Genomic DNA, 13,367 nt, shown 5'->3' on the forward strand with positions numbered 1-13,367 from the left:
ATCAGATGACTTTTTATTGAAGTATAATTGATATACAGTGATGTACAGACTTTCTTTTTTAAATTAACTTATTTTTTAATTGAAGGATTAACTGCTTTACAGAATTTTGTTGCTTTCTGTCAAACCTCAACATGAATCAGCCATAGGTATATATGTTCCCCTCCCTCTTTTAAGCACACAGTTTCATGAGTTTTGAATACTGTGTGCGTGTATACAGGTGCCAACTCAACAAGACACAGAAAGAACATTCCCATCACCCAGACACTGTAACATTTAATCACCGTGCAGCCTCCTGTCATACGGAAATGTTTTACTTACATAAACCCTAATTTCCAGCCATTTAGATTGCTTCCAATTTTTTATAAATATATACATATATCCTTAAATAATCCCTTAGCAAAAGTCTTAGGCTAAAAAGGTCATTAAGGCTTTTGATACATGTTGATAATTATCTCTTGAGGAAGACTACATTGGATTGGCCAAAAAGTGTACTTGGGTTTTTCATCATATCTTACAGAAGAATCCAAATGAACTTTTTGGCCAACCCAATATTCATTTACATTCATATCACCAGTAATATATTAGAGTGCACTTTCCCTCTCTTCCTCCTGTTCATGTTTTTTACTTTGAATCCTATTTCTTTTGATTTGTATTATTAAGATTATGTTCTATATGTATGTGTGGTTTTTTGGGGGGGCTATATCTTTGACTCTTTTATTTTTAACCTAGTACATTTCTTTCATACAATCCCTAGAATTGTATATTTCTCCAGTCTGATTAGTCTTTGCCTTTTAGTAGAGAATTTCAATCCACTTACACTGGGTTAGTTCCTGATGGCTCAAGCAGTAAAACATCCGTCTACAATGCAGGAAACACAGGTTCAATCCCTAGGTTGGGAAGATTCCTTGAGAAGGAAATGGCAACCCACTCCAGCATTCTTGTCTGGAGACTTCTATGGGCAGAGGCTACAGTCCATGGAGTCGCAAAGAGTTGGACACGACTGAGTGCACGTGCAAGGCAAATGATAAACTGAAATTTTTACTTCTGAGATTGCACAGTTCCTTGGCTAATTTTTATCTTGTTCTTATATTTTGTTACATTAACCAAAAATTTTCATTATTTTTATCTCTAAATTGTTTCTTTCATATTAAAAAAGTCTACTTGAACCAATATGTCTATGCCAAGAATTAAATAGTATCTTCAGCAATATGTGAACTGTGAACTTCCTGATGTTCAAGCTGGTTTTAGAAAAGGAAGAGGAACCAGAGATCAAATTGCCAACATCCGCTGGATCATGGAAAAAGCAAGAGAATTCCAGAAAAACATCTATTTCTGCCTTATTGACTATGCCAAAGCCTTTGACTGTGTGTATCACAATAAACGGTGGAAAAATCTGAAAGAGATGGGAATACCAGACCATCTGATCTGCCTCTTGAGAAATGTGTATGCAGGTCAGGAAGCAACAGTTAGAACTGGACATGGAACAACAGACTGGTTCCAAATAGGAAAAGGAGTTCGTCAAGGCTGTATATTGTCACCCTGCTTATTTAACTTATATGCAGAGTACATCATGAGAAACGCTGGACTGGAAGAAACACAAGCTGGAATCAAGATTGCCAGGAGAAATATCAATAACCTCAGATATGCTGACAACACCATCCTTATGGCAGAAAGTGAAGAGGAACTCAAAAGCCTCTTGATGAAAGTGAAAGAGGAGAGTGAAAAAGTTGGCTTAAAGCTCAACATTCAGAAAACGAAGATCATGGCATCCAGTCCCACCACTTCATAGGAAATAGATGGGGAAACAGTGGAAACAGTGTCAGACTTTATTTTTCTGGGCTCCAAAATCACTACAGATGGTGACTGTAGCCATGAAATTAAAAGATGCTTACTCCTTGGAAGGAAAGTTATGACCAACCTAGATAGCATATTCAAAAGCAGAGACATTACTTTGCCAACAAAGGTTCGTCTAGTCAAGGCTATGGTTTTTCCTGTGGTCATGTATGGATGTGAGAGTTGGACTGTGAAGAAGGCTGAGCGCCGAAGAATTGATGCTTTTGAACTGTGGTGTTGGAGAAGACTCTTGAGAGTCCCTTGGACTGCAAGGAGATCCAACCAGTCCATTCTGAAGGAGATCAGCCCTGGGATTTCTTTGAAAGGAATGATGCTTAAGCTGAAGCTCCAGTACTTTGGCCACCTCATGCGAAGAGTTGACTCATTAGAAAAGACTCTGATGCTGGGAGGGATTGAGGGCAGGAGAAGAAGGGGACGACAGAAGATAAGATGGCTGGATGGCATCACTGACTGGATGGACGTGAGTCTCAGTGAACTCCAGGAGTTGGTGATGGATGGGGAGGCCTGGCGTGCTGCGATTCATGGGGTCGCAAAGAGTCGGACATAACTGAGCGACTGATCTGATCTGATATGTTTTACTTAGGATCTTTAAATTTACACTCTAAGTTGACTACAGTTTAGTTTTGTAAGCCAGCTTTATTGGGTATGCTGGTTACCATGGTCAAGCTAGCTTATAACAATACAGTGTGGCAGCTATTTATTTTGTCAGCTCCTTCAAGTCTCCCATTCCTTCTTCTTACATGTTGTTCTCTGAGTCAGAGGGATGCTGTATGGTCCAGGCGTGTTAAACTGTAAGAGTTCATTCCCCTAACAACTGAGGACCAACCAATCAGAACCCCTTCCTGGGACTGATTATGAATGCAGGAAGAAGGAAGGCCACTGTGTCAACTAGGTTTCCATCTTTCCCTAGGGTCAACAGGTTACCAGACGTACTTACAGGCATGTCCTGTCTCCAATAGGAGCAAATAAAGCAAGGACAAGTCAGCTGGGGTCCCAGCAGGAAACGAACGGCATATTCAAATTAGGAGACTTTAAGGCAGATTTCATTAAAAGGACTGTTTAGAAAAGTATGGGCATGCTGTTGAGAAAGCAAGAGGGAGGGTGCAGTAACTGAGAGCCAGCACAAGCAGAGGGAAAAGGAGAGACTTTGGGAGGGAACAGCTGCAGACTGCCTTAGGAGGGGAACACTGTCAAAGGGTAAAGCCAAGAAGACCTTATGACAAACGCCCTGGGCTCACCCTCCAGTCTCCTATCAATCCCTCATCTTAAGCCCAACCAGAAGTCAGAGAGTAAGGGAACCCCCACTGATGCAGCCCTTACAGGTCAGTCTCTCAAGGAGAAAGCAGAGATGATCTGGAAGGACCAAGGAGACAGCTGGCACAGCAGACGAGGGCCAGCTGCAGAATGGTAGACTGCAAAATGGCCCCAAGTCCCCACGTCCCACGTGCATCTCTGCAACGAGACTTTGCAGCCCCTACTATCCAGAGGTGAAGTCTGTTTTTCCACCCCAAATCTGATCTTGGCCACAACCACTGTGACATAAAAAAAAGCTTGAAAGACACCTATGCTGTGGGGGCTTTCCTCTCTTGCTGTGCTTGGCACCCTGAGACCAGTGTGCAGATGAGCCTAAACTGATGGAGGAAAGGAGACCACATGGAGGAGGAACCAAGTGCCCAGGCAAGAGGCTGCCATGTGCCTGAGGCTACCCTAGGTGATCCTGCACCAGCCAAGTCACAGCTGACCAAATGGACGAGAGAGCTCAGCAGTGATCAGCTGAATAGGCCCAGATCAGAAGAATGCCCCAAGCAGCCCACACAATCACCAAACATAATAAACATTTTAAGCCACTAAATTTTGGGATGGTTTGTTACACAGCAAAGCTGACTGATACAGCCAATAATAAGAAAGCATCTTACAAGTACTGGATCCTCAGTTTCAGTATCTGAGACTCTTATCCCTGAAGCTTTTAATCCTTCTCAATGTCCTTCCCATGAGCCAATCTCTTATCTAGTGCCAATTTGAGTTGGCTTTACTGCACTTTTGATTTTTTTTAATTGTGAACGTTTACTTTTTCTCTATAATTTGATATAGTTTAAAATGAACAGATTAAGTATAAGATAAACTACAAGGATATATTGTATAAGACAGGGCATATAGCCAATATTTTATAATAACTATAAATGGAGTATGGGCTTTCCTGGTAGCTCAGCTGGTAAAGAATCTATCTGCAATGCAGGAGACCCTGGTTCGATTCCTAGGTCAGGAAGATCCCCTGGAGAAGGGAATGGCTACCCACTCCAGTATTCATGGGCTTCCCTGGTGGCTCAGATGGTAAAGAATCTGCCTGCAATGTGGGAGACCTGGGTTTGATCCCTGGGTTGGGAAGATCCCCTGGAGGAGGGCATGGCAACCGACTCCAATATTCTTGCCTGGAGAACCCCCATGGACAAAGGAGCCTGGCCAGCTACAGTCCATGGGGTTGCTAAGAGTCAGACACCACTAAGCAACTTAGCGTGTGTGTGTGTGCGCGCACACACACACACACACAAATGAAGTATAACCTTTAAAATTGTGAAGCATTATATTGTATACCTGTAATTTACATAATCTTATCCATCAGTTATACTTCAATAAAAAAGTAAAGCATGTCACAAAAAGGAAACAAAGATATTTTAAGACAACAGGCTCACTGTTATGAAAATCAAAATAAAATAAAATGAAGAGAAATTCTTCATTCTTCTAAAGTTTAAAATAATTTACCCATGAAGCCTATTATTCTGGAGCTTTGGGAGAAGAAAAGCAATGTTCTCATTTCTCTCGATTATTTGCCTGTTATGGTTTTCAATTTTTTCTTGAGATAAAATTGCCAATTTAAAATTTCCTTGAGAATCATCCCTTTCAACCAGATTTTCAAACCCATTAGCATTTATATGCATATTCTTTTAATATGTGAATTTAATATATTCTTTTTAAATTTTCTTTTATTTCTCTTTTATTAAGTCTTCAACATCTAATGCATGATTTATCATTTTTAATATATTTCTTCATAAAGTAAGACTTGATTAAGAAACACAAAACTCAACATTACTGCCTGCATCTTTCACTGAACTGATTTAGTGATGGAATCAGGAGGGTACAAGGCATAACAATGAGTTTTATTCAGTACTTTGACCATGAATGATAAGAAATTATTATTCCTAAAACCATAAAACACTGGAGGAGTTATCTTTAGACAAACCAGCTAAAGAGTCCTTTTATACTTTTGTAATGCCTGGCACAGAACCTCTGCTCAACAAAGTTAGCTATTATTAGCTATTATTTCTTGGCAGGTCAGAGTGTAACCTGCACCCCTTCTTGAGTAGGAGAGATTCCTCCAGGGATAAATCATAATTTAGAAACCATTTTCCGAGTGCCTTCTTTGTGCCAGACACTATTCTGGCTGTGATTCAAGTAGCTTTTCATTGACTACTCACCCCGAACCTATGATTTATGTATTATTTGCCCCATTTTAAAGATACAAACTAAGATCACAGAACTGAAATAATTTTACCAAGATCAATGGAGCTGGGGACTTCAGCACTGGATTTTGACACCAAGGTTTTCTGGCTCCAGAGTCTAGGTTCTTTTTCTCAGCATTGTACTGCAAAATTTCAGGTTTTGTATAAAGTAATGGCAATGGAAAGGCTCCCCAGATGCTAGTGGTAAAGAACCTGCCTGCCAATGCAAGGGACGTAGAAGATTCAGGTTCAATCCCTGGGTCAGAAAGATCCCCTGGAGGAAGGCATGGCAACCCACTCTAGTATTCTTGCCTGGAGAAATCCATGGACAGAGGAACCTGGTGGGCTACATGCAGTCCATGGTGTTGCAAAGAGTCGGACACAACTGAGTGACATAGCACTCTCACAATGGAAATGAAAACACGAGTGCATGGTGTAGGTGGAGGAATGGAGAGAATTATCAGTACATCCACAATTAGGGAGATCAGTGGAAAGCCATCAGCTACCTGCACCAAAGGCTTAGGACGTGACAGGCACTGTGCTTAGCGCTTTCACACAATGGCTCTTTAATCCATCTGTGGTTAATCCTTTTGATGCTGATGTAGTTAGCTCTTTTTCATTTTAAGGATTTTTTTTAAATTATTACAATAGACCTATGTGGTTGGTACTAACATCCCAGTTTGTGGATAAAGAAACTGAGCCACAGAGAAGAAAAATGACCACCCGAGATCACCTCACGCGCAACTAACATGAACTAAGAAGGTATGACTGATTTCAGAGTCCACATCCTTAATCACCATTGTCTCTGGGTGTGTGTGTGTGTCAGCCACTCAGTCGTGTCCGATTCTTTGTGACCCCGTGAACGGTAGCCCACCAGGCTCCTCTGTCCATGGAATTCTCCAAGCAAGAATACTGGAGTGGACTGCCATTTCCTCCTCCAGGGGAACTTCCCAACCCAGGGATCAAACCCTTGTCTCCTGCATCTCCTGCACTGGCAAGCGGAGCCTTTACCACTGAGCCACTTGGGAAGCCCATTGTCTCTGGGAGTGATCCATAAACTGCCCAACTTTCCATTTGTCGTTGGAGGAGGCTAAGTCACTCAGGGAGCTGGGGCAGGGAATACAAGAAGCCTGTTGTCCTACTGAGGCCGTCTGACTCTCTGAACCACAGTGAGACCTGAGAGTCCTTTATGAAGCCCAGTGTGATGGCCTCCAGGGATTCTGTTCCACAGTGACCCCCTGAGTCAACAGGATCTGCAGTAGCTTGACCAGAGATTCTTTCCCCTCCCATGATGAGTGGTCTATTTCTTTACCACTTGAATTTGGGCTTGGCCATGAGACTACTTGGGGGGCTTCCCTGGTGGTTCAGTGGTAAAGAATCTGCCTGCCAATGCAGGAGACACAGATTTGATCCCTGGTCCAGGAAGATCCCTTGGAGTAGAAAATAGCAATCCACTCCAGTATTCTTGCTGGGAGAACACCATGGACAGAGGAACCTGCAGACTACAGTTCATGGGGTCACAAAGAGTCGGACACGACTGAGCTACTGAAGAATAACATGAGACTACTTGGTCCAGGGGGACATTGTCAGACATGATGCATGAGCTGGAAAAGCACTGATGCATTGGGATGTGCTCTTCTTAGAACCCTGAAACCACCATGTGAACAAACCAGAGCTGGTCAGCTGGAGGATGAGAAGCCATGTGGAGAAGAATCAAGGCACCTAGGCCCACAGCCAGCTCGCTGCCAGTCATGTGAATGGGGCCAGCCTAGATCATCCAGCCACCAGGCAGACACAAGCAAGAATCCCTTAATCTTTGTGCCCAGGGCAAGTCCTACACTTGACTTATCCTAGTCCAAGCCCTCAGAGACAAGCTTCTCTTTCTAATTCTGAGAAGATCTCAGAACCAGTAGGATCCCTACAGATGATCAAACGTAGCACCCAGGAACTCTGCCATGTTTTGAGGTCCCCCAGTGGTGGGTGCCCATATGTACTGTCTATTCCCATTGGCATTGAATGGTTGGGTCAGTAGCTGGGTTCACTGGGACAGAGCTTGATTCATAAAATTCCCATCAGGTAGCCTAATATGTCATGATAGAGATCTAGAAGGCTGCCAACCACACAAAGATCTACTAATACCCAGAATATTCCTCAGCTCAGGTTGGACTTGGAATAGCAGAGGGCAGAAGACAAAAAGGACAATTCCTTTCTCACAAATGGAGGCAGCACTTTTCTAGTCCATGAGCTCGCTGCATACCTGCTCCTCCAAGGTCATACAAGAGGAGGGCACCCTTCCTGATCTGCATGAGCCTCAGAGAGCCTGGCCAGGTAGGCAAACAGGTGTGGCCAGATATTTAATCATGTCTCCAACCATGGACAGAAAAAGGTCAATGAACAAAGTCAACCCAGTTCAGGAGTCTGGACCAATTCATCATCCTTGGTGCCAACTGGCCTTCTTGGAACTGTGTCCAGAGATTGGCTGCCAAATCTATGCATGCCGGCTGTAGGGAGGACTGCCTGCTCTCCCCATGCCCAAGGCAATGAATGACTACACTGTTCCATTCACACAGAGCAGGGTCTCCTACAACTTATGGCGCCTACACATGCCTAGGAAGGACGACTGCCAGGTGGCAGGCAGAGGACCTATTCATTCAGCAGACTTCCCTGGTAGACATCTGTCCTCATTGTCTACCCAGCACACATTCACTGTTATTCATTACCATTGTCATTATCACCTTCAATATGTACCAGACACTGTCCTAAACATACACACCAGATATTCCGACCAAGGTTATCAGGTAGGGACAACTGTTTTATTCATTTCCAATTGAGCGATCTAAAGCATAAATGCACTGAAGTACTTTGCCCAAGGTCAAGCATACCTGAGCCTCGAAATGCTGGCTCCATCCATAGTGTGATTTTAACCAGTACACAATACTGCTTCTCTCATTTTCCTTCAAGGGACCGATCACCTCTCTCCCACTCTCAGACCTCTCCAGGGGTAAGACCATACCAGGCGTGCCAATCAGCATAACCATCCTCAGTCACATATGGCCCAGGATTTACTGAGACGTTAGCTCTTGTCACTAGAACTGCAGCACTGACAAGACATGAAGACTAAAGGTACCACGGCCAACATGCTCCCATAGGAGAAAAGCCTTCTTGAAACAGAAACCAGAAGAAAACAGAAGAAACCAGAAGAAAACTGAGCCAAGAACTGGAGAAAGAGATCCCTGAAGATCTCATTTCAGCACCTTGATTCACTGGGTCGAGCTTTTCAGTTTCAGGGACCAAAATTTCCCTTTCCATATAAAATAGTTTGAGCTCCTTCTCCCTCAGGCAACATAAAAAGCCAAGGAATAAAGAGGGGCTATGGGAAACAGCATCCTCCTGGCTGCTTTCTGAGCATCACGCCTCGATCTGCATGAACATTCAGAGCTGCATAATGGAAGCAGGCTGTCCCCCAAACTTACCTTCTCTCCTGGGTACACGGGAAGGAACTGCACTAAAAGGGTCAGGGAGTGTGATCTGAGAGAACATGAAGAATGGTCCCATCCTCGTCTCTGCAAATAGGCCTGTGAGGGTTTTGGTTGTTCTCTGTTGCCTGGAGTTCCTAAACCCAAATAGCACAGTCTGCAAAATAATGGCAGTATCAGCTCTAGAGTGTGCATGGCCTGCCCCTGATCTGCAGCAAAATGGCAGATGACCACTTTTAGAAGGCTAGCAAGAGCACATGCAACAACAGAAGGTAGTGACTACCCACTTCAAGCAAGCTGAGATCAGCTGTCCACTCTAAGCGATCAAGACAAGACCAGTGGGAGACAAAGCCAGTGGGGAAAATTCCAGGAAGGTGAACCAAAGCAGGAACAAAGTAAGAGAACTGGGGATGACAGACATACAGAGTTCATGACTGGGCCAACAGCACTGCGTGCGTGGTGGAAGGGCCAGGACGGCTTCAGCTGCATGGAAAAGAATACCCTTACTTTACCAGTAAGAGGTGCTTCTTATCTCACATACACAGTCTGAGCATAAGAGAACTCAGCGTTGGCTCAGCAGTTCATCAACGTCATCCATGACCCAGGTTCCTTTAACTCTTCCACTCGGCCATGCTCAGGGTGTCAGTCATAGCTTTCTCATTGACCCTAAGGGTTGCCACAACTCCATGCATTCATTATGTGCCCACTCAAAAATGTCCACCAGAACAAAGAAAGGAGTATCTTCCTTTATCAGAAAGGAATGTCTTTCCTAGAAGCCCTGCTCAGACTTCCCCTCGGGTCCCACTGAGCAGAACTGGGTCACGTGCTCATTCACTAGCTACAAAGGAGCCTGCGAAAGCAAGCAGCAGGCATCTTCAGCTTTATACTAAGAGGTGGCCTTTGCCAGAAAGAAGAGTGAGGTGAGGAATGGCTGTTGAATAGGCGATCCACATGTACCTCAAACTTTAGGTAAACTTGTACCAAGACTTTAGCCACAGAGCACTCATACACAGCACTCAGGCTGTCATTCACTTAATATTTTCCTTAAGTCAATTTATCTTTTTCAATTTTTATTTATTTTTGGCCATACCACACAGCATATGGGATCTTAGTTCCCCAACCAGGGATTAAACCTGTACCCCCTGCACTGCAAGTGTGAATTCTTAACCACTGGACTGCCAGGGAAGTCCCTATCTTTTGAAAGGAAAGTGAAAATGAAAGTCACTCAGTCATGTCTGACTCTCTCTGACCCCATGGACTATACAGTTCATGGAATTCGCCAGGCCAGAATACTGGGTAGCCTTTCCCTTCTCCAGGGGATCTTCCCAACCCAGGGATCAAACCCAGGTCTCCCACACTGTGGGTGAATTCTTTACCAGCTGAGCCACAAGGAAGCCCTATCTTTTGTTTAACTCTAAACACCTTTACTTACGTAGGAAATTTTAAATCCTCACCATAAATGACAAACCACTACTAGATACATTTTTCAAACCATATTAAAATAAAGCAATAATGATCAAAACAGTTTATTTGCCAGTTTTACCCAGGAGCATCCCTTATCCCTCAACAGTAATCACAGTTTGGGTTAAACGGAGCAGGAAAATCTCACTTCCTCCTAATTCTGGGGCCCTGACAAAGAGTTCACAATTTAACCCTTGCTCATCAACCCCATGCCTCAGCCATAAAGATGAAGACATTGTGCTAAATCATAGAAGGGAAACTGGTTTCTTGAAGTCATGCACCCCTCTCAAAATGTTTTGTTTTTTTTCCCATTAAGATGAAAATAGTCTCAGAGGCCGTAGGGACCGTGACATCCTGACTTTTTGTCTCAGTATACTCACAGTCACCCAAAAGGATGCATTGACTATGGACAGAGAGAGGTGACCAGGGCCTGTTACTTACGTCAGAGGCTGGGCCCTTGTCAGCGCCCGGGCAGGAGAAGGTGACAAATTCATGGCACCGCTTGTGCACGACAAAACAGCAGACTGCAAAAGAGAAAATGAGGGTAGGAGGGAAGGGAGAGGGGAAGTGGAGAACAGGAAGGGAGGGGAAGAGAGGGAGACACATTAGGCCTGAACTTTATACTCAAAGGCTTTATAATCAGATAAACAATGCCTTCAGTTTCTGCCACTTGTCTTCTATTGAAGTCAAACTCCTGGGTACACCGGTGTTACAACTTGCAAATTACTAATTATATTGACTACTATGGATGACATAGTACTGACAACTACACTTAGAGAACCTACAACACAAAAAGTGAACCCTAGGATAAACAATGGCTTTTAGTTAATAACCATGTATCGATATTGGCCCATCAATTGTAACCAATGTACCACACTAATGCAAGATTCTTTAAAAGTGCTTTACACATATTAATTCACTTAATATTCCTAACAACACTCTAAGGCATGTTATTTCACTTTTTCACATTTTTTAATGTTATTTTCCATTATGACTTATAATAGGGTATCAAATATAGTTCTCTTCATGTTTTAATTGAGATATAATTGATATAATCTTATATTAGGTTCAGGTGTAAAACATAATGATTCCATATATACATTTATAAATGATCATCACTCTAAGTCATGAATATCCATCACCACACATAGTTGTAAATTTTTTTCTTGTGATAAGATTTTTTAAGATTTACTCTCTTAATGACTTCCAAATATATACTGCATGCTCAGTCGTTGTGTCCGGCTCTTCTGCAACCCCGTGGACAGTAGGTCACCAGGCTCCTCTGTCTGTGGGATTTCCCAGTAAGAACACTCGAGCGGGTTTCCATGCCCTCCTCCAGCGGATCTTCCCAACCCAGGGATGGAACACGTCTCCTGCCTTGGCAGGCAGATTCTTTACCATTGAGCCCCCAGGGAAGCCCAAAGACACACTACAGTACTACTAACTATAGTCACCATGCTATTTATTGCATCCCCTGAACTTATTTATTTTGACCACTTTCATCCATGTCACCCGCTCCTGACCCTAATCTCTGGCAACCACCAATCTGTTCTCTGTATCCACAAGTTCACTTCTTGGTTTTGGTGTTTTGGGTTTCCTTTTTTTTTTTTTTAAGATCCCACATACAAGTGAGTTAACATGGTATTTCTCTTTCTCTTTCTGATTTATGTCACTTGCAAACGTTAATAATAGGGGGAACTAGGGTGGAAATGAAGTTGAGGGAATGTACAGAAACTGTATTTTAGTTTTTCTATATGCCTAAAACTGCTCAAAACACCAACAATAAATGAACAAAAATAAAAAACTGCAGGAGGAAAATAGCAGGGCAGAGGAGGAACATAATAAAGAGATTTTAAGAAGGTGTTAACTAAACACAATATGTAGATGTTGTTTGGGTCCTAATTTAAATGAACTAACAGTTTTTTAATAATTGTGAGATAATCAGAAAAATGAATGGCTGATTTTTTGAAAATATGAGGGAATTTTTGTTATTGGTATTAGGGAATTATAATTTTTTATATAATAAGGGTATTATGATTTTTTGTTATTCTTACTTCTAAGGATACATCCTATAATCTTTATGAATAAAGTGATTCAATTCAAAATAATTCAACATGACAGAAAGGAGACACAAAGGGTAATAGATGGGAAAGAAACATTAGTCTTGACTGATTATTAGTGAACCTGGGGATAATTCCCTAGCAGCCCAGTGGTTAGGACCCTGTGGTTCCACTGCCACGGACTCAGGTTCAATCCCTGCTCAGGGAACCAAGATTCCACAAGATGGCAAAGCTAAAAAGAAGAGTTCCAAAGGGGTCAATTTCTTTCTCCTTTTTCTGTTATGATTTATTGCATTTTGTAAGTAATATATGCTTTGTATAAAGACATCTGTGTCAAACAGCATGTATATGTTTGTTGTGAGTAGGGAAGTCCTCTGTGCCTATAAGTCTGTGAATGTTGAGAGTAACATATGAAAGTGAAAGTGAAGTCTCTCAGTCATGCCCGACTCTTTGTTACCCCATGGACTGTAGCATACCAGGTTCCTCTGTCCATGGGATTTTCTAGGCAAGAGTAGTGGAGTGGGCTGCCATCTCCTTCCCCAGGGGATCTTCCCAACCCAGGGATCGAACCCGGGTCTCCCACATTGCAGACAGGCACTTTACCATCTGAGCCACCAGGGAAGCCCTACATGAGTAATATGTGAGCAGTGGCCAAAAAATGCCAGTGATGGTTATCGCTGGGCAATAGGACTACAGATTATTTTTACTGACAACTTTACATCCATATTGTTTGAAATGTTGACAAAAGAGTATATGCTAATTACATAATATCAAGGGAAATAAGCCTACTTTCATTTTGAAACAAAGAGTCAAAGAAAAACAAAGATCGGGAAATGAAAAATATGATTGCCCAAACTGGAAAGTCAGTGGTTGGGCTGATACAAAGTGGAGAACAACTAAAGAGGAACTTAGCAAATTGGAAGTCTAATTTGAGTGATTTCCCCAGAATTTTGCAAAAAAAAAAAAAGGCAAGAAAGAATAAAAGAAATGACTCAAAACATGTAGAATAGATCTCAAAA

At 42.6% G+C, this 13,367-nt stretch overlaps 1 protein-coding gene across 2 annotated transcripts in view; it reads right to left on the reverse strand.

Moving 5' to 3' along the window:
• Positions 1–13,367, reverse strand: part of PRKCB (protein kinase C beta) — a 374,895-nt gene that overhangs the window by 199,978 nt on the left and 161,550 nt on the right. For both annotated transcript variants that reach the window (XM_086376807.1, XM_086376806.1), the window contains exon 3: positions 10,730–10,812. In XM_086376807.1, the coding sequence (XP_086232933.1) occupies positions 10,730–10,812 (83 nt within the window). The remainder of the gene's footprint in view (positions 1–10,729; positions 10,813–13,367) is intronic.

The sequence above is a fragment of the Bos grunniens genome, chromosome 25 (genome assembly GCF_055505025.1).
Source record: "Bos grunniens cultivar Pamir isolate PY7600 chromosome 25, Bosgru_T2T1.0, whole genome shotgun sequence".
In the NCBI taxonomy this organism is placed as follows: domain Eukaryota; kingdom Metazoa; phylum Chordata; class Mammalia; order Artiodactyla; family Bovidae; genus Bos; species Bos grunniens.